Source organism: Knufia obscura, assembly GCF_036327395.1.
Source record: "Knufia obscura strain CCFEE 5817 isolate CBS 148926 chromosome Unknown scaffold_8, whole genome shotgun sequence".
Lineage (NCBI taxonomy): Eukaryota > Fungi > Ascomycota > Eurotiomycetes > Chaetothyriales > Trichomeriaceae > Knufia > Knufia obscura.
The window spans coordinates 890062-910977 of NW_027042694.1; the positions used below are offsets into that span (position 1 = coordinate 890062).

Genomic DNA, 20916 nt, shown 5'->3' on the forward strand with positions numbered 1-20916 from the left:
GCAGAAACGTCTTGTAAGAATGCATATTGACAGTCTGGGCGACAACAATTGACCTTGACTGATATCCGGAGGAGACGGAAATGAAGGCATGCCACTGGCACGTCTAGCTACCCAAAGACGCGTTCCGACGCGCTGAGCAGTGCAAACAGAACAAACAAGTTTGATGGATATGCCATTACTGGCTCGACTGGTTCAAGGAGCATGGAACGCAGCTTCAATACAGCTGGTCCTAGAATATCGTTATTTGCACAACTCCTGCGGCTCCTCGGCGGACATCGGCAGAGCTGCCCTGCTATTTGAACAGCTGCGAAAGAGCTTAGAATATCTCGTTAGCCAATAGGAAGACGTTGTAGACTTCTCCGACGAGGCTGTATATCAGCCTAGCACTGCATTTAACGCGTCGCATCGCGTACGGTCGATTTTCTGTTGGCGATCGCCACAAATTATTCGCAGAAGTTTCCCTAAATTTATCTTACGCCAAGGAGCCGCAGGAATTGTGCAAATAACGATACTGGTTGACACACCATCATAGCATCTCGCATCGATTCTAGCTGTCTCAGTCCACGAGTTGTACTTCATCTGATACGCCTTCATCCTTACGGCCCCCGAGTGATATCCTCCTCCGTGCCCAAGGTACGTGAGATCTTACATATTCAGGGATGAGGCGTCTCTTCCTCTACCTTCGCTCGTTGACTCTCAAGAAGGTCCCAGTGGTATCTCATCGCAAATTTACATGCGGGATTTCCCTCTGCCTGGAAGTGCTTCGGTTTTGTACAATAACAGCTCTGCGCCTCCTCGTGCTCATGATACCAGCAGCCCTTCAGTTCACTCGGGTTCTTGTGCTGACAAGTGTTTGTGAACCCTCCGACATCACAGCATCCTCTGTAGTGCTGCACGAACCCATCAACAGTGTTCAGTAGAGTCACCGCAAAGTCGCCTCCTCACAAGAAAACGTCTCTTGTCTCATCCGTAATAAGCGCGTGCGACTGTCTGATCATGTCGTGTGCGAATTGTTCCATGGCGAATCCCACAAGCATACAATCGGTTGACATTTGTAGTGCTCCGATCTTCAGCAAATCTTCGGCGTTCATGTCTCGATGACGGTAGAGTTCGCGCACACTATCTAACACCATGTTCTTGCATCTGGAGGTAGTCGTGCAGTGTCTTTTCGTACTTAGGTATCGAGTCAGAGTATAGCCATTCAGCGATGTGATCGAAAGTCTTTGGTGATAGATCGTCGAGGTCGACTGCGCGCTCCTTTCCCTCTTTGAAATTCCTCAAAGCTGCGAAGTATGGACTCTTGGCGACGAGAACAGCTTCATGGATCGTGAATGTAGCGGTCAAATCTCCTTGGGTCACCTTGATCTTGACCAAGTCACTAGTGTAGGAGCTGGTTATTGTTAGTGCTTGACACAGGAATGGTGTAGTGACGCAGATACTGTACCTGTTACATGCAGATTGTGCCATCACAGCTCGTATAAGCAACGTTCGAAGATCATGAAATTTCAGTGACCGGTCTACAGCACATTCCAAGTGTGGAGAGCCGAACTGGGACGAGAACTGCATGAACAGCGCAAGCCTGAGAGTGGTTGCGAAAATCGTCGCGAACGTGAAGTGGAAGTCACGACCTCACTCCTGACTCCGTGCACCTCGGGCTGCCTCAAAAGCCGTGGCTGCAGATTGACCAGATGCTACCAACACAACCTACGATACCTTGGTCACAGGCTCAAAGTTAGCATCGAGATATCAGATATGCTTTTGTCTTCCGATATCAATTGCCTGGCTTTCCTTTCAATCCTTGACAACTCGCGAGCTCTTAGTTAAATAGCACTCCTCCCCTTCCCCATGGTCGTGGTAGACACAGCCACTGCGGCCTGATGGATATATCCCGACATCCTCATATGGCAATTGTACACTCGCGCTCTTGCTGTCGGTGGTCGTCTGCGTACACAATATGGCCAGTGCTATCTCGCAGAACATGCTTGAGATACGATCGCCGCGAAGTTTTTCGACCATCTTCAGCATCCACTCTTCACGGCCTGCGCCGACTCCCTTGATAAACTCATGCTGGATTTCATGGATGAAGAATCTTGCAAGTTGACTGGAGGCAGGATAACCCAAAGACTCAACGGTCTCGAGGCCAGTGACTAGTGATGTTGATCCCACCACATGTTTAAAAGACTCACGGATGCTGTCCATGATCATGTTCTTGCATTTCCGCATCAACAGTCTGTCTGCCACCACATAGGCTTTGACCAGAAGGTCGTCTGTGTTTACGCACTGTTCAGAGGGAAGATTGTCTGTGTACATCCAATGGAGCCCGTATCTGAAGGCCTCAACGTCCATGTCCTCTAGCTCAACAGCGTTGTAGGCGCCTTCTTTGAAGTTGTCAAGTGCGGCAAAGTACGGGCTCCGGTAGCGTAGTAGGGTCTTATGAAGGTGCATGTCGAGCCGTTGGTTGTCGTCGTGGATCGTGACTTTGATCAGGTCGCCCTCGAGCAGTCTAGTCTTGTTAGTGACTGTTCTATGATCTGTGGTCGACTTCGATTCCATGTACCTTGTATTGAACGTAGGTGCCATCGTTCACGACCAGGAAGGGCGGCTGGTATTCCAGTGTATGGGATTTGGAGGAGGGAACTGTGAGTTGCGTATTTGAAGAGCGTCGCTGCACAAATGTAAGCGAGCAGTTGAAGACCGGATCTTGGCGCATTGACGAAATGAAGGTTTCACTTTCGGTAGAAGTTGCTGGTGCCGGCCCACTCTGCTCATACTTTTTCCTTGTCACTCGCATCTCCTTGCGCCATGGCATAGCATCGATATTTGTCGTGTGCTAGGAGCTGATCGATAATGACCACCGAACCAGGCGTGCGGTACGCGAACTACAAAAGTCGCACCGTAATCAGAAATCTCGTCAAGATTGATTATACTCTGCAAGGCTGCTCGCTATAGCACACCTAGCCGCTTGCTCACCACTTCTATCATTCGTGATCTCTGTAATTTCCTCAATGCGTGCGATTCCTCTCTCTATTCTGTCAAGTATCCTCAAGATAACACTTCTCCCCGATAGCATGCTCGTGATACACACACCCTTTCAACGAAGCGGGATCCCTGACATCTTTGTCCGAGGGTCCCCCCAGGTATGCGATGCGTTCGCGTGAACGCTGGATGACTCTAGCCGTCAGAGCATATGCTACCTCACCGCCTCGCATAAGAAACTGGTCTTCACCCTTCTCTTCCTCGATCGCCCAGGCCGGATCGTCAACAGCATCATACGAGATCTGGTCTATTATGTAACTCGTGATCAAGGTGTCTGACGAGTAACCCATTTCGTCCAGTGTCCTAAGCATATGTATCTGCCCGCAGACTCCGCGATGAAGCTCCCTACAGATATCCATCATTTGATTCTTGCATTTGAAAATCATGAGTCGATCTGCAGCCGCGTATGTTCGGAGTATGAGTAGCCAATTGTCGGGATTCTTTGCGATGCTCGTGTCTATGGCTCCTGCATACAACCATTGAACGATACAAGCAAAGGCTTCGAAATCGATGTCCTGCAACTCGACATGGTTTTCCTTGCCCTCCTTGAAATTTGGTAATGCGGCGAAGTATGGGGACTTGTCGAAGAGTAGTGATCGATGGATGAACCAGTCGGCAGTCTCGGTATCGTTCTTGATGGTGACTTTCATGACATCACCTTTGAAGCATCTAGCAAGGGTTAGATCCCAGTATAATCGAGCACTTGAAAAGCAAACCTGGTTGCTGCATTAGACGCCATGGTTGCTCTCGTCCTGCGACAGTGCCATATTACAGAAGGATGAATTGATTTGGATATCGTGCGCGAAGAAAGCAAGAGACAGGTAATGATAAAGCACGTGACCCATAAGTGAAATGCCGTAAGTCTAGTGAAGGTGAACCTTTGGCCTCATGCGAATTGGCTCAATGCTCAGAAACATTCAGAAGTCGCTAAAGATCTCTTTCGGACAGCTGCCAGTACGTCCTCAAGCAAAAGTCCTTTCGAGGCTTAGATAGGAGGAAAGACGTGGCTTTAAGGCACGATATCGAAGTGTGCCCATTCACGCGACCCATACGCGCTTGACGTTGACTGCTTATGCATACTTGGCAGATTCATCGGCCGCGGGACAAGGTAGCGTCGTCCCAGTCTTCGGCATGTGAGAGGTGAAAGCCTTGACCATCTTTTCCACCACAAAGACCACAAACTCTCCGCCCAGAGCGAACAACTCAGCATCCGCAGGATCGAGTGCGCTCTCAGATGAGATAGTTGAGCCAGACCGTGCCATCTCATAGCAGAGCTGGTCTGTGGCAAATTGCACGATGCCACTTGTTGCTGGAAGCCCTAGCCCAGCCACAATCAACAGATGCTGAGGCTGCAGCTTGTTGTTGAGGCAGAAGTTTTTGAGTCGCTGAAGGATCTCTCCTCGGCAAGTGGCCATGATTAGTCGATGAGCAACGCCGTAGGCTTTGACAAGCAGCTCGTAGTCGCTCCAGCCCCTCGCCTCTGGGATCGTCTTGCAGTAGAACCAGTTTGCCACAACACCGAACGCCCTTGGATCCATCTCCTTGAGGTCCACTGCGTTGCTATCGCCTTCCTTGAAGTTGGCCATTGCCACGAAGTAGGGACTCTCGCTGCAAAGAACCTGGGCATGAATGTAGTATTCGGCTCGACTCGTCCTGTTCGTGATAGTAAGTGTGACGATTGCACTGCGGAGATGTCTGCAACAGTTAGATACTCCCATTGTGTCTTTCATGGACATACCTCGCAACATCACTTGAGAAGGGTTCAGACATCTTGTAGATGATATACTGTTCGGATCTGCTAGATCAAGATTGGAGGGTCGAGAGGTTAGATTGTCGGTCGCAGTACGCAGTAGTGGAACATTGGTACTGTAAGTAGACTCGCAGTAGTGACAGACATCTGCGGACCGACGTGTGTCAGAGTGTCTGCTCCTGCTCTTGCACTTCATGACGTACTGGCGGCCATCAGCACGACTTCGCATCATACTTCTCCTTCCAGATCCACGAATTCCCAAGCATCTTTGATCCTTGTCCTTCAGCTCGTCTCAGAACCTGCGCTGCTTCAAACTTGTCCTTCTTGCCACCGAACCCTGTAATGTAGCACCACGCCAACTCATGCATTGCGTCAACATCTCCGAGCTCAGCAGCAGTTCTGTAAAAGGCTCGAGCGGAGGCCGCGCTTGTTGGGCAGCCCCAGCCATATCGAAGAGAATTTGCAATTTCGAAAAGAGCAAGTTTGAGCTCATCGGACGCTATCTCAGGTAAGTGTGTGTCGTTGTCTCGGGCGTGGCGCTCGAATCCGATTGCCACTTTGACTGCAGTGTGAAGATAGGCGACGGCCGCTCCTGGGTCAGGCGTGCAGCCCCACCCGTGTCGTAAGCAAAGCGCATACATGATTTGGGACGATATATGCCCTTTCCCGGCGAGGTCTTTCAGTAGCAAGGTAGCTGACTCGACATCGCCTGTTTGATGCAAATGCACCGCATTCTGGAGGATAGCATCATTCTGAGCGTTGTTGGAAGAGTGTGCTGAAGCCAGACTGAGCTCGTAGGTGTTTCTGGCAGTTGGTTCAAAGGCGGAATCATTCCTGGAGATGAACTCGAAAACATGAATGGATAATACGGATGCTAGATCCAGCAGCGAGTCACAAGTAATTGAAGCTGAAGGATGCGGAAGTCTGTCTGGTGGCGATATTGAGGACGACCTTTTTTGCCGAAGTCTCGCCAAGGAGAAACGTGGCTTTCGATCGGCAGCACCGTCATTCGAGGCAGGCGTTGGGGCCTTCCTCAACTTTGTCAGGGAAGGCACAGCGGGAGGGTTGCAACGACGCTCTGGACGCGGACTGGACCGGCTGGACCACACGAGTTTTAGTGTTTGTCGTTGAAAGTGACGCAGAGGATTGTAGAGGAGCTTCGCAAGATAGTGGTGTGTCAAGCCTAGCACGGAGTGTTGCCGTAGAGTGCGGCGTCATGTTGCCCGACTGGTAACCGTCATCAACTTCTAGACCAGGCTGTTCAGGCATCGATGCTTCGATTACAAATTTAGGGTCATCAAAGGGATCGGTGATGCTGGGAAGCGTCGAGCCATAAGTTCTGGATGTATTGCTGCGAACAAGCGAGCCATTGATGCTTTCAGTGTATGCTTCTTGTAAGAAACGCTGCATTGCTGGGCTCAAATGTGGTCTTTGCGAAGAATCCCTATTGTTGAGCGCGTGAACTGCTTCTAAAACTGCAGCCAGTTGGCCTTGAATTTCTGGTATGCGAGCCGCCTTGCTCCTAATACTTGAGGTGTCACTCTTCATACCACGATTCATCGACATTGATGCGAAAGCGATCGCTATCGTTATGGCTGATTTATGGCCTTCCAAGTTCCGGTGCAGGCGGAGCACCTCATCGCGGACAGTGAATGACCAATGCACCTGTTGACTGAGACTGCCAGACGAAACCTTGTCAAGTAAGCTGTCAATCTCATCAACGACATATCTGCACTGGCGGATGATGGTATCGAGGTCCGTTCGAAGGTGGTCGGGGTAGTTGTCCGCGAGTCCGCTCCCATAGAAGACACTCAAGCTTCTTTGGAAAGAATCGAGCTCGCTCTGCAAGGCGTTGACTTCCTTGTTCGTGTTTCTCGCATCTATCGTAAGACTGCGGATCTTCGTCGAAACCGTGGTGAGACCGCTCAGCAACCCGACACAAGCTGCCGCGATTGATAGAGGATCCATAGCGACAGGAAAGCTTGTATGCCCGAAGGTGATGGATTGGAGGTCGAAGACTGTTCCTCGCAATACCTGCGGACCGGATGCGCGTTTCTGTGGTCGGAAAGACGCAAAGGCGAGAGAAAAGACTCAATCATGATGGCCGAGAGCACAAAGAAAGGCTGAATAGCCCCGACAGCAGGGCTAGAGACTCGCAAGGTGAAGCAATAGAGACCTGCATGATAGTCCCCCACAGCACTGGGTTAGACACAGCCACATACTGCAGCTAATGTCAATAGTCACCTGGTGCTGTACGACTCTTACTCTCAGCCTTACGGTTCGGACGTTCAACAGCGTGGCCTGGATCCATGCCCATTGTACCTGCCGATCGCCATAATCATGCGAATGTCCATTGTACCTATCGCGAGATGAACATAATGCAGGGAGAAGAAGCAGAGGTGCGCATTGACAAGTCGCGAGAATAACGACAGCAGCAGGAGCAGTTCGAGCTTGAATTCAGGATTCAGGATCGCTTGGAAAGAGCCAATCAGCAGATGCATTCGGCTTCGTTGAAGCGGGGTCCTTAGGGTCAGTGTCCCCACAAGTCAAGACGTGCAGTACTGGCTGATGCCGCAGTTTTCGATTCGCACCCTACTCTACTCGAGTACTGTACAAATCGAACTTGCGATAGATGGCGTCCTTTTCATTGCCGAAGACATGGAATGGAAAGCACCTTGGTTGACGACCAATTTATTGTGGAAATCATTGCGAAACAGTCCGCGATGTCGAGCTTTCAGATCTGAATGCGCAGTATCTGCCGTGGAGGCCGCATTATTCTTAGGTCCATATACATACTCAACGACATCGTATCAAGTTAGGATCTGGCCTGTCAAGTGCACGGTAGCCGGTTGGGAAGTGCTTACAAAGATGAATGAATGCTTGATCAGGTCTGTGCCTAGCAGTGCTCCTCCAACTAATCTTGACTGATTATGCTAAGCAGGAATAAGTCCAGGGCAGGACCTATCTCTCACTTCGCAACGGTGAGTGATTAGAGCTGTTCATTGGCGTTCTCGAGGGACCTGAAATGATACTCCCAGGCCTGGAAAAAAGGTTTCTAGGCTTGAATATAGCGGCCGCTAGCCTGAACCTTCACCTCTGAATGTCGTCACAAAATCTTCGATCTGCATGACGATAGACGAACGATCATCAATGAAGCTCCCTACTAAGAAACATATCTCGTCGAGTACTGAATGAAGCTCTACCAATCTTGCCCCTCCTTCAACATAGCAGGATCGAAAGCTGAGTGTAACCATTCATTCCGCTATGCCAGCTCAGCAAGCGGACGAGCGGACCAGGTTGCTCAGGCATAATTCACCGATCAATAGCAGGAACGAGCGCGCAAGCAACGGTCGGCCTAACGGTAACACCAATCGAAACAGCGACGACGATGATGAGGATGACGCTGAGTTGGTCCAATTCGAGGAAGGCGACAATGAAAATCCCCGAAACTGGTCTCTGTTCTGGAAATACATTCAAGTATTTCTCGTCTTCATTGTGGGCCTCATCTTGCCAATGGCTTCATCGATATGGTCACCTGGCATCTCGGAGATCGCTTCAGACTACAACACCAACAACCAGTTAGTGACAGGTAGCCAGACGGGCTTCGTCTGTATGCTGGGCATAGGGCCGTTGTTCTTCGCGCCAATGTCAGAAACCTTCGGGAGACGGATTGTCTTTCTTGTCAACCTAACGCTATTCACACTCTTTCAGATCCCGACCGCGCTGGCGCCGAACATCGAGACATTCGTTGTGATGAGAACTCTTGGTGGTCTGTTCGGAAGTGTCGGCGTTGCAAACGGTGGCGGGAGCATTTCTGATATGTTTGAGACACATGAAAGGGCGACTGTGCTAGGCTTCTACCTTCTTGGTCCTTTACTAGGTATGATGCTCTCCTGTCTGGCATTGACTCTCTTACTCACGTTCATCAGGTCCGACGCTTGGTCCGTTCCTGGGTGGAATAATACTGGCACGATTCCACTGGCGTTGGGTGTTTGGCTTCACCTGTGTCATTTCTGCGGTCGTCACATTCACGTGCTTCTTCTTGCTGCACGAGACTTGCGCTCCCATCATCCTGGAGCAGAGGAAGAAGAAGTTGCAGAATGAGAATGAGGGCAAGAGTTTCAAGGTGGAAGGACAGAGCGATATGGGTCTTATGCAAAAGATCGGTGGTGTAAGCGGACTTTCCCCATCTCTTTCAATCGTTCTTCCGAAACGACTGCGCCATCAAGACGTGGGAATCCTCATAAAATGAATCTAACGCTGACTCCTACCGCAGAACTCCACCCGCGCAACCAAGATCCTATTCCAACAGCCAATAGTCCTCGTCATGTCCGCGTATCAGGCCCTCGTGTTCTCCACAATGTACAGTTTGTATACCGACTACTCAAAGATATGGTCCAGCCCACCCTACAACTTCAGCAAAAGTCAAGTGGGTTTGAGCTACCTCGCCCCAGCAACCGGCTTCGTCCTCACAGCCTGCATCATCGTCCCATTCATTGACAGGGTCTACAATCGCCTGGCACAGACTCACAACAACGGCAAGGGCAAACCAGAGTACCGCCTTCCTCTCGCAAACATTGGCGCCGTCTTCTTACCAGTGAGCCTTTTCTGGTTCAGCTGGACCGTCGAGTATGGCAAGCCCTGGCCCGTCGCGCTTTCAGCTATGCTGCTGTTTGGTGCCAGCCAGGTGAGTATCTTTAACTGTGTCCAGAACTATTATATCGATGCGTTCGAGTCAATGGCTGCTAGTGCGCTGGCTGCCGGCGCCTTCTTGCGGAGTATCGTTGGTGGTGTTGTGCCCCTTTTCACGCCAATGCTTATCGAGCAAGTTGGGTACGGATGGGGCTTGTCAGTGTTTGGAATTGTGGCTACCGTCCTTATGCCTGCTCCGTTGCTGTTCTTCCGGTACGGAGCGCGATTGAGGGAGCGGTTTGCCGTGAACTTGTGATTGTGGTTGTCGTTCAATCGAAGCGAAGTAGTCTGGATGGTGTTCTTGCTCTCCCTCTTCTTCATCGCAACCGCAGGTGCAGATGAAGAGAGATGAGGAAACGAATTGACCGTTTGTTGGTCCTTGACTTTGTTTCTCTGGTTGCTTCTGCTTGCTTTTGTCCATGACTGGTCGCTGCTGATTGTCGTTGCAGAGCAGACTGAGGGCAACTTCCCTTCTTATCTAGCTTGGTCATGACATTACTCACCTTGCGCCGTCGTCCCCTTACCGTTGAGAGCCCATGCCTGTTGCATTCTGCCTTACCTGAAAACCTTCTCCGTCATCAAGCCCCTCCGACTCGACGTCGACATAATGTACCGACCATACGTCCGGTCGCAGCATCGCCGTACCTCGCTTTACTAACCCAGGTAAGTAATCTGTGATATGCGGTCAACGATAACATGGTCATGGATAGCCATGTCGAGGCTCAAAATCCCCATTCAGAGTCGTCATTGAGAGGCTGAACCACGCAACTCGCAATGCTTCATGAAATCGAAAGCATCGTCCAGTATGCCACTGTGGCGGGTTGTGGTAAACGCGTTGATCAGGTAGCAAGTCCGAGTCTCGGCCTCGAATTTCCGCCCCCACCTGCTCGGAAAGTGGAGCATTCTCACAACCGAAAAGAGGAAAGATTCCGAAAAATGCGAAGCTCGGATCAGCTAACGACACATTCGTAAGCATCGAATATCGAACACGCACTCGTCATATTCATTCTCGACGCAAGACACACCACTTACGCCTTGGCTAAAGTCTCACTCGTGCAGACAGCAACATGCGACACGATCACCACCTGTCCGATCAACCCCCACACCCCTTACCATTCAGCCCATCGTGTCACCGCACAAGCCCCTCACAAATGATCATGAAAGAACTGCAACGCAAGCTTATACCCCCTCTCATACTCCCTCCTCACCTTCTCATCCTTCAGATCCGCCCTCGCACTCATAAACCCATGCAACTGATCCCCAAAAGTCTCAACATGCTTCGTCACCTTCAACCCCTCCTCATACTTCCTGATATCCTCCGCCGGCTCCTCCATACTCGCCAACACCATCATCGGAATCTTCACCTTCTCCGCATCACCCACATCAACCATAGCCGGACTAGTCTGCACCGCCGCCTTGAACCTCGTGTCCTTACCCGCGATCAGACTCGCCAGCTTCCCACCCCAGCAGTACCCGATTATGCCCCAGGACTTGATGTTGCCGTTGTGTTTCTCGGCTGCGTCGAGGAGGCCGGGGATCTTGGGTAGATGTTGAGGTGGGGATGCGACGGTGGGAAACCAGTCGCCTAGGGCCTTTTTCTTGTCGTCAGTGTCGGGTGGGTACCATTCGATTTTTGCGGCGTTGCCATTGAAGAAATCGGGCACGAAGACTTGGTAGGGGTGTTCGGTGTCGCTGTAGGCTAGGATGTCGGCGCCTTGGATGGTCTGGGGGAAATGCCCGAAGATGTCGTAGACGCTTAGGATTGCGCCTTCGCTCTTTTCATCTCCTACGACGTCTAGAGGAGGAGGTTAGTATGGATGCCTTGGTTGTTGGCTTGTGAGAGATTGTAGGAAGGCTCACAGGTCTTGGTGCCGTTAAGGTCGATGTATTTGCCCTTTGGGCTGTAGCCTTCATCCACGACTGGTGGGATCCTTGGCTATTGTTAGTGTTGCAGGGCAACTTGATGGTAAGTGATCACTCACCTGCAGCAGGCTTCACTATGCTTCGACATGCTGGACGGATTGGTTGTGGTTTGTGTACTGTAATGGGAGCAAGCAATCGACGGAATGGTTTTGAATTGGAAGATGCTTGAGAGACGAGAGAGATATCTGATATGCGAGGGTTTGTTCTATATACTTCTGCCGTGTCTGAATACTTCGGATATAATGCTTTGCCCGTACCTAACAGTGATAATAGATATCGAGAGGGGCATTGTAGACTTTTGCGCTCTCGGAATTACGTCTTACTGCAGCTGGAGTCTGACACACGCATTTGATTGGTCGTCGAGATGAACGATATCGGTTCGGCAATGGTCGAGCTGCCGCTTCTGGGAATTTTCGCTAGCGCTTTCTGGGCCGGTGTGATCTAAGTTCTTCGCCGGAGCTTGGCATAATTACTTCTTGTAGCATTTGTGGCATGCAATGACTACCAGTATAACAGGCATTTGAGGGCATTCAATCACTGTTTCGTGGACTCGTGCACGCGTCTTTCTGACCAGGAACACGTTATCATCAACACAAGGTGATCTTCGCTCCGAATCCATCATCGTTAAGCCGATCGCCTTTGCGCTCTTGTTTGCTGGTCAAAAGCATCAGATCTTCAACGCTAGTGCCTGTTTCGCCCGCAGCATCACCCTTCCCGATCAGGAAAATCACGCACAGTGATCGACCAGACACGTCGGCAGATTGGGCTGGTGTGTCTATGGTGAACGAGGCCATCGAGTGTGCAACCACATTTCGACTGTCGCCTCGAGTGCCAGAAATACCTTCGTACAGCTTCACGCATGAATCCATTCTGCTGCGGGGCACCCTCACTGCCAGACTGAACACTCCAGTGGCACCACACGGGTGCGTTGTGATCCGTGGCCAATCATCGGTCGAACCTTGGGTGTATGGGACACGAAGTGTGCGGTCTGAGATGTCGTGGCAGAAGAAGGGCACATTGACCCGTACGGAGTCGTGCTCGCCGTCAACTTGTCGAGGCCGCGTTGCATACCAACGAAGCTCTTTCCCATCCATTCGTCTTCTGCCTCCTTCCTTTGGCTGGTCGTAAGTGATTCCCAGCTGCTCACCCTTCGCTTCCAGATCCCGCAATTGCGCCATGATCTCGTCACGTTTTCCATGAGGGTCCGATCCTGTCAATGCCCAATCAATGATATGGCCTTCCGGCTTGCTCGCCCAGCTAGGAAAGTCGGCATGAGGCTCGACGCCATCGGGTTGTGGATCGACCCAGCTGAAGAGCTCGATGTATGTGCCGTCTTGAAAGATGATGAGCTTGTTCTCTGAGGTACCTTTGCTATGCTTGCCGCCATCAACTATGGTGAAATTGTCCGATAGCCAGGCTGGCACGTTGTTGAAGTCCGCTGGTGACAGCAACAATATGATGTGGTCGAGCTGAGTACTCATTATGGGGTAAGCGTTATGGAAAGCCTACTGGAGGAATGCGGAAGCTCGAGTTATCGTGTCAAGTGCTATGTTGACGTCTGTAGATGCAAAACATTTCCAAGGCTATATCGCTGTGGTGTCATGAATACTGGACCATTGTCCCGCATTAGTCGTCACATGATCCCTTCTCCAAATCGCAACACATGGTCACTCCTGCCAATTGACTCGGCCGCTCTTGAAGAGACTAACCATGCCCATTGGAAGTAGTCCAGGATCAACTATGGCCAGATCTCCGAACTTCTGCATCATCTCTGGTCCATAAAGCATTGTCACCCACTTCCAGTATGGATCCATCTGGTTCCATTTCGTGATTGTGATCGGCTGGCCCTGTGCTGTGCGGATGTGAGCCAGTGCATGGTCGAGCTCAGAGCTGGATTCAATCTCAAGCGGCTCCTCTTCTGGACGCTGAAGCAGCTTCTGGTATACGTCGGACAGCTGGTGCCTGTACCCATAACTGATGTCCTCCCGAAACTTGATATATTCTTCAAAAGGCATGAATTGTTGCGGATCTTCTGGCCGATAGTCTTTCTCACCTTTGGGATATTCCCATGCCTTCTTAGCAAAGTACCTCTTCTGACAGGATTCGTACTGCTCTTGCTCAGCCACCTCGAATTCAGCTAGCAAAGCTTCCGGATCAGCCGTGACAGATTCTCGCAGCTGTAAGAGGCCAATAAACGGACTCTTAACGTCGAGGCCTCCAAGCGCCGTAGGGAAGAACAAGTACCCATCAGGTATATCTTTGACCCCGAAGCGAACCTCTATTTGCTTTTTGAGCCAATCAACAACGCTAGCCACACCGTCATTCCCTGACGTAGAGAATAGGGTCTTCTGTATGCGTTCATGCATGCTCAGCATCAGGTCAATATGCTGCCGGCCAAAGCAGTTTGCTGGTTTGCCAAAGTTTGACGTGAAGAAGACCGAAGCGTACGTCGAGTATGCTTGAACCCACGCAAATATGCTCCGCTCTTTGTCCTTGAGCTGCTTGCGAAGCTCTTCAATATGCTTGTCAACCATATCGGAATCAATTGTAAATCTTCCAACGGTATCATCGAGAAAGAGCATGCCCCATCGAATTTCTCCGTCTGGTAGTGACTCGTCGAGCTTGGCCGACATCATCTTGCCATCTTCGCGTCTCATTCGCACTGCCGCCGATTTTGCCTGATTCAAGCTTACGCCCATTGTCTTGTTGAATTGCTGAACAACCTTCCAGATCTGAACGCACTGCTCGTGCGAAGCCGACCAGAACCAGATATCGTCCTGCATTCGCCACAGAACTTCGCCATCAGACTCTTGGTTGACATTGTAATCCAGGCAGAACAGAACCATCTCGCCAAAGAAGTCACTCAGGATGTGAGACGCTGGTGTGCCACGTTTGCGAGTTCGAGGCGGTTCATCTTCGTCCGTGAACTTGAGCGGAGCTTCGAGGAAAGTGGTAAAGAATCTCAACCAATGCTCTGAAAAGCCAAAGAACGCGAGTATCGTGGTGATGGTGGCATGCGGTAGAGATGGGAGCCAGGAGTCGTACTGTGATCGAAAGGCGGAAATCTCGTTATGTAGTCTGGTCTTCACCAGCGTTTCGGTGGATAAGAGGTGGAGCAGCCTCTGCTTTGCATCCATAGAATTTTTCGGTCTGTAACGAATTGACACATCGGTGAGCGCCTCGGCACCGTCGTCGAACAGTCCAAAGCCCTGGTCTTCATCGCTGTATTCAACCCTGTCATCATCCTCATCTGCTTCAGCTTCTTCCTCGACGAACGCTCTCGATCTCATCACGGTACGAGCCTGCTTCCTTTTGGCGCTGCTCTGTTTCGCAGACCTCTTGAAATCTGCCTCTTCATCTCCTTCCTCAACCTCGAGATCTTGATCAACGTCATTGAGCAGCTTAGACACGAAGTAGCCAGCACGATAAAACAACCATCGTACCTGCTGTACAGACAAATCGGAGCGGTCTTGACACATGTACCAGGACCGCCTCTGCCTGTCAAGCGGCGACAGCTCTCGGCGACCACCCTTCCAAATATTGGCGTCGCCCTGGAACCGCATAAGGGCGGCTTTGATCTTGACGGACCATTGAACTCCGATGTATTGCAGAAAAATTGCCTGCAGCAAATCTTCGTGTATCCGCAAGTCGTAAGTCCCGTTTAGCCGCCGCCGGGCTTCTACAGGTACCTCACGACCCCAAGACCACGACTCGAGCGATGCCATGCGCATATTGAGGACATCCGCCAGTTCAGTGAGAATAACGTCGTTGGATTGAAAATCACGAAGCACTTGTCGCTTTTCGTTCGTAAGGAGATCAGATGCAAGCAGGCCTTTGATGGCCCATCTCAAAGTCCTGCCGTTGAACTGGTTGCTGCCCGTCAATGTCTTTTCGATGTTAGAGACCGTTTGGCGGAAATTCTCGACAGCTTTCTGTGTATCCTTGCTGCCAAAGGACTTCTCCAGATACCCTCGGATTGCTGCCTTATCGACTGTGGCTTCCTCGAATATGGTTTGCTCCCACTTCTGCCGGGCTTCCAGCTTAGCTTTCGCTGAAACCTCTTCAAAATCGTCGGACACATCAGAATGTTCCGTTTTTGAAGTCTTTGGCTGCCGTAGCGGTGCTTTGCCTGAAGCAGTCAACCACTCGACGGTCAACTTTCCATATAGGTCAGCATATTGGTACTTCATCGATTGTGCTTCCAAGTGCTTCAGCAAAGTTGCCTGCCATTGCTGGATGATCTTCTCCGAAACAGATGGGTCGAATCTGGCCTGGCTCATGAAGCGGTCGAGGTTACGTAAATCAGTCTCGAGCTTTGCGTTCGTGCTACTGCCTCGGACTACTTTTCCGTCTTTCATAGCTACCGAGAAGCAGGCTTTGACACCATCAACTAGCGCTGTGAGCTTGTCAAGTGCGTCATGCTTGCTGTCGGCTTTCTCGATGGCTGCCGCTTTCCGCTGCTCGAACGACGTACGCTTTTTCGCCAGCTCTTCAAGCTTTGTGGTCGTGATATCCTCGAGTGTCTGCGAGAAGACGCTACCGGAAGAAGCCATGGTCGTCAGGGATGTGTCCGAGATCGATGTGACGAGATGTGCGCTGTGATGGAAAGAAGTCTGGGCAATGGAGGGCGCGGGCAGACGTCTTTATACACTATCAGGGCGCACCCCTGTCCGGTAACACATGTCGAACATACATTCATGTTGGGCCTAGCCTGCCAAGTGCGCAAAGTCGTCAGATCAGGACATAGGAGTGCTGGATCATCAAAGGCAGACGCAAATGATCGTCTCGTTGGTGAGGAGATGCTCGTTCATGAGCTGGCAAGGGTACAGCCAGCACCTTATTACAGACTTAACTGGATAAAGTAAGCATGTAAAGTTGGATTAAGCCGACGACGGTCACGTGCAAAAGTTCCGGCGGTGGGCGACTTGACCGGTTGCGAGAATTAATCCATAGAGAGAATCATGGTAACCGGTGTCCGGATTGGATCTTGACCGCGGAAAGTTTGGACTCACCTTCACCGCGCTTGTCGTACCGCTGGACGCAGCACGAGTCCGGATTGTGACACAGGAGGACTATAATCGAATTCGGCATAGCTGCGAAATTCAACACGAGGTTCTGGCTCGGCACGCATCATGTCAGAAAAAGAAGGCCGGAAACTTGACATTCTTGTCAGTGGTGCGGGTATAGCTGGTTTGACAGCAGCTCACTTCTTGCTACGTGCAGGCCATAATGTGTTATTAATCGAACGTGCGCCTGCTCTAAGAGCAAGCGGACAGAATGTCGATGTTCGTGGTCATGGTCTCACCGTTCTACAGCGGATGAACACACCACAATTCAACGCGGAATCAGCTGTACGTGCAAAGACGACTGAGGAGAAGGGCCTCCGGTTCGTTGATGCTGCCGATCGACCGCGTGCAGAATTTCCTGTCGATGATGGGACGTCGTTCACTGGAGAGATTGAGATCATGAGAGGTGACCTGGCACTGGTATTGTACGAGAGCATAAAGCATATGTCTGGGCTTAAAGTCGAGTTTGGGATAAAGATAGAGGCTATTGACCAATCAAATCCGGAGAAGGTGGCCGTTGGGCTGAATGGGAGCTGGCCAAGCGATAAGACACTAGGCACAAGAAAATTCGATCTCGTCATCGCGGCTGATGGTATCATGAGCTCAACCAGAAGACTGGTGTTCCAGGAGGCAGCTATGAACGTGGTCAAACCACTAAGCCAGTGGAGCTGCTGGTTTTCTATACCTTGGGAGGAATCTGATAGTGCATGGGCCAGATGGTACAATGCGCCAAAGGGCCGGATGATCTTGATCAGACCTGATAGCGGCAACTTAACAAGAGTCAGTTTGTGGACCATGACTCGAGATCCGGAGGTGGAGCGGAGCTTGACTGAGCTCCTGGGTTCGAGCATGATGGCCCAGAAGCAGTATTGGGTTGACCTCTTCCAAGGTGCAGGGTGGGAAGCTTCAAGAGTGCTGGACGGCATAGACGACGCTGACGACTTTTACATGCAGAAGATCGCGCAGGTCAAGATGGATTCCTGGTCGAATGATCGGGTCGTTTTGGTTGGCGACGCCGGATACTGTCCCTCACCTGTGTCCGGAATGGGGGTGACCACAGCCATGACTGGAGCATATGTGCTGGCTGGCGAGATAAATCATGCTCCAGAGAATGTGCAGGCTGCTTGCAAGGCATATGAAGACAAGATGCGCCCATTCACCAATGTCGCTCAGAAGCTAGCTCCAGGAACACCAGGCGCCGCGAATCCTGAAACTGCCTGGGGGATATGGCTCCTGTATTTCTTCCTAGGTTTCGTATCTTCGACTCGGCTGTACAAACTCTTTGGCTCGGGTATCAATCCTCCGTCACAAGCCATGAAGTTGCCAGATTATGGAATATAATGTTGTGAGCGACGCTGTCCGGCGGGCCTCGAGTACCGCTTGTTGCTTCTGTTATCGCAATGAAGACCTGCTGATGCCAGTGGTACACATGCATGAAAGACTCAGCCATGAGTCCTTGATACCTTGTACCTAACAGTCGTCTCATTGTAGGAAGCAGCGCGTTGGCGGACGTGAAGGAAGGCACAATGCTGGTTGATACCCCAGATATAGAGTACGTATCAAAAACCGCCGAGGATTGTATGAAGCACTGGCAGCCGTTGCAGCGCTCTTACCTCGTTCTGCCACGGCTCGTGCAAACATTTTTGGCTACGAAATTTAGTTAAACGCGGGCTTTCGCGTCACGCGAGGATGAAGCGTGCTGCATAGTCATCTAGGCGACCGTGACGACCCACTACAGACCGCAACTCTCAAAGGTTCCTTTACTCTTACGTCCATAGTTGTCGACGCCAGAATATGGTAATGGACGATCCCGATGTCGTTGCTAACACTAAGGCATCTCGTTGATGCACTCAACCAAGAATAAAGGACAGAGAGTTTCGGCCGAATTGTTTTTACGACAACCTCTGCGCTTACGGAGCACCGTGCTACGGTCGGCTAGAATGCCACGTCAGCGCATGGGCTTGAGCTTTCATCTCTTCCATACCGGGCTGTCAGCATGCCCTTTCTCTAATGCTGTATGTCGTGTAGCGTCGCACAACTTCGCATCAGGCATGCATGCATACATTCGTAAACATGTTGTGTTCAAGCACAAGAAACCCTCGCGTCCACTGAACTGTCGTACCACTGTAACGCGCCTCACCATCACCTGCTGCAGCCCGGTGAATAGCTCTCCCCTCTCTCATCACCAGGCTCAGTCATGTACCGGGAATTGTGAATCCCCTAGCAGTAATCTTGCATTCGATGATCCTCAAACGTTCGCGAAACTCAATCACGCATAAGCCTCGCAAGCACATGGTCGAAAATTGACAAGGACAATCAAGCAATTTCGGTAAGTTTTTGAGTTGCGCTTGTGGCTTGTGGCTTGGGCCGTTGAAAGATTGCTGTGCGCCAGGTCCGAGTTCTGCGCGATTAGGGAGATGTTCGATACGTACCGCAGATCCGGAACAGTGGAAATGAAGCTCTAAGCTGAGAACAGAGCCTACGAACATGAGCAAGTGAAAGAGAGGAAGAGAGGAAGAGAGGAAGGTTGACATGTATCAGTATCAATATGCATTAAGTTCTACTCAAAGGTTTGTCTCGCGACAATAGTATCTGGTAGGTGGTCATCAGGAGTCATTCCATGTGCATCCCGTAAATTTACGTGTTCATCGACAATCGTGTATGTTGGTGATGTTCCGCCTTCTTACGGGCAGAATGGTGGGCCACAGGGGAGACCGTATTGGTATGTGGTGTAGATACCAATTGGGCACTCATCGTAGTCCTGGAAGAACTCGAAGGTTGTGTCGTTGGTTGATGTCATGCCGGCGACGCCTGTTATTTGGTTAGTGATGATGAATGAAGAATCAAGTGGGGAACTTACAGCTACCGGCACCAACAAAGCATGGGCCAACATCGATGGTGTATGCGAAGCCTGGCTCCATGTGGATAGGTGGGAAATCTGGGAACGGACCAGGCGCAGGCTGGTTGTTGTATGTGGTCTGGTCGTTGGGGCAGCTGCCTGGGTTGTAGCCCTTGAAGAAGAATGTACCGGCACCCTCGTAGGTGAATGAGGAGGTCTTGAGTTGTTCTTGCTTGGGGAACAGGAACTCTAGCGTGCAGTTGGCGTCTGCTCGGGATGCTGGGACGTCGAAGCTGAAAATGGTGGCTACGTCGTTTGGTGTGAAGAGACCGTTGTATTGAGCACCGGAGGCCTTGTCTGGGTTCTTCTGTGAAACCTGGGTGATGTAGTGTGGGTATTCGAATTCTCCCTCTGTGAGGTAGCCTGGGCAGCCGTCACGCTTGTTTCTAGTCCATTCGTTGGACTTGAGCTCCCTCTTGTTGATAAGCTGCCATGGTGCAGCAGTGACGGCGCTGGCGAGAGCAGCGATGGCGAAGATTCCCTTCATGTTGACTGTTGACTTGATCTGACTAAGCGAATGTTTTGCAAGGGTGAAGCTGAACTGGATAATTAGGCAATACGAGAGATGTGGTGATAGCAGAAGTGATCAGTAATCAGCACAGCGCACGCCTTGAGTCTTATATTCGCAGACGAACCAGGCGGACTGCGCGACTGGTCTTCGTTGACCATCAACAGCCTGCTAGAACGCACTAGTGTTCAGTGGTTGACCGGCTGGCAGCCCCCAAAGTGGATGATCGCGAACAGCTTGATCCATGCATGCTGAGGAGGTAGAGGAGTTGAACCACGTCCAAAAGACCGTCGACAAACAAAACCGTTTGCCATAACCAGTTAGCGAAGCGAACACCGCCGCACCGGTAGAAACCAGTAGGTAGCCGGCGCATGATTCGGTGTGGTAGGTGTGGTGTCCCACAGAAGGATGACGGATGCCTCGCTATGATTGGACGTAAGACTAACCTGAGGTGGTAAGGGGGTCCCTGTAAGGTCTGCTGGCGGACCTGCGCTAGCTCATAGTTAGATGCTTCGCCCTGCATGGCAACGCTTGTTCTGTGGGCTCGAGAGAATGACTCGCTCGGCACGCCTGATTGATAGTGATGCCAGCTGCGAGTTTCAATAATTTTTACGGCCACGAGCTGTATAGCGGCAGATAGAAAAGACGTTCCGCAGAGCAGCTGTGACGGGAAATGAGAAACGTCAAAAGTTCCGGACAAGGTTTGGACGAAGCATGGCGTCTAGATAGCAGCCACAAATGCTTACCGTCCCCTAGGATCAAACAATAGTCTGAACATCGCAATCTTGACGGCCAGGCATCGGTAGACACTTGCTACGTCATCGCGACTCGACCCATGTAAGTTAGTTAGTCCTTCCAGTTCTCGCACATGGCATGATTCCGCAGACTCGTCTTGTGGTTGTTCATGCTTCCGTCCACAAACGCCCATGAGGCTGTACGAGACAAGACAAACAGCCGCTTCTCGGCTGTGTGCAGTCTAGTCAATTGTGGATAGTGCAATCCTCACGTTCACCATGTAGTAAAGCTTGACTGCATCAAGAAG

At 51.0% G+C, this 20916-nt stretch overlaps 8 protein-coding genes across 8 annotated transcripts; 2 read left to right on the plus strand and 6 right to left on the minus strand.

Annotated features, from left to right (window-relative positions):
• Window positions 1-1119: 1119 nt before the first annotated feature.
• Window positions 1120-4806, minus strand: PMZ80_007162 (uncharacterized protein; the record flags this gene model as incomplete). Its single annotated transcript, XM_064875570.1, has 5 exons — window positions 1120-1390; window positions 1832-2503; window positions 3088-3705; window positions 4117-4731; window positions 4775-4806. The coding sequence occupies 5 exons, from the start codon at window positions 4804-4806 to the stop codon at window positions 1120-1122; spliced, it is 2208 nt and encodes a 735-aa protein (XP_064728835.1).
• A 192-nt stretch (window positions 4807-4998) lies between these two features.
• PMZ80_007163 (uncharacterized protein) lies at window positions 4999-6754 on the minus strand (the record flags this gene model as incomplete). The annotated part of the gene is made up of 2 exons (XM_064875571.1): window positions 4999-5818; window positions 5862-6754. 2 exons carry the CDS (start codon window positions 6752-6754, stop codon window positions 4999-5001), a joined length of 1713 nt encoding a protein of 570 aa, XP_064728836.1.
• Window positions 6755-8050: 1296 nt separating this feature from the next.
• Window positions 8051-9734, plus strand: PMZ80_007164 (uncharacterized protein; the record flags this gene model as incomplete). The annotated part of the gene is made up of 3 exons (XM_064875572.1): window positions 8051-8666; window positions 8716-8957; window positions 9063-9734. The coding sequence occupies 3 exons, from the start codon at window positions 8051-8053 to the stop codon at window positions 9732-9734; spliced, it is 1530 nt and encodes a 509-aa protein (XP_064728837.1).
• Window positions 9735-10623: 889 nt separating this feature from the next.
• Window positions 10624-11489, minus strand: PMZ80_007165 (uncharacterized protein; the record flags this gene model as incomplete). Its single annotated transcript, XM_064875573.1, has 3 exons — window positions 10624-11273; window positions 11339-11409; window positions 11461-11489. 3 exons carry the CDS (start codon window positions 11487-11489, stop codon window positions 10624-10626), a joined length of 750 nt encoding a protein of 249 aa, XP_064728838.1.
• A 499-nt stretch (window positions 11490-11988) lies between these two features.
• On the minus strand, window positions 11989-12882 carry PMZ80_007166 (uncharacterized protein; the record flags this gene model as incomplete). Its single annotated transcript, XM_064875574.1, has 1 exon — window positions 11989-12882. One exon carries the CDS (start codon window positions 12880-12882, stop codon window positions 11989-11991), a length of 894 nt encoding a protein of 297 aa, XP_064728839.1.
• Window positions 12883-13068: 186 nt separating this feature from the next.
• Window positions 13069-15954, minus strand: PMZ80_007167 (uncharacterized protein; the record flags this gene model as incomplete). Its single annotated transcript, XM_064875575.1, has 1 exon — window positions 13069-15954. One exon carries the CDS (start codon window positions 15952-15954, stop codon window positions 13069-13071), a length of 2886 nt encoding a protein of 961 aa, XP_064728840.1.
• A 579-nt stretch (window positions 15955-16533) lies between these two features.
• Window positions 16534-17808, plus strand: PMZ80_007168 (uncharacterized protein; the record flags this gene model as incomplete). Its single annotated transcript, XM_064875576.1, has 1 exon — window positions 16534-17808. The coding sequence occupies one exon, from the start codon at window positions 16534-16536 to the stop codon at window positions 17806-17808; it is 1275 nt and encodes a 424-aa protein (XP_064728841.1).
• Window positions 17809-19150: 1342 nt separating this feature from the next.
• PMZ80_007169 (uncharacterized protein) lies at window positions 19151-20397 on the minus strand (the record flags this gene model as incomplete). Its single annotated transcript, XM_064875577.1, has 3 exons — window positions 19151-19278; window positions 19328-19902; window positions 20321-20397. 3 exons carry the CDS (start codon window positions 20395-20397, stop codon window positions 19151-19153), a joined length of 780 nt encoding a protein of 259 aa, XP_064728842.1.
• Between the last annotated feature and the right edge of the window lie 519 nt (window positions 20398-20916).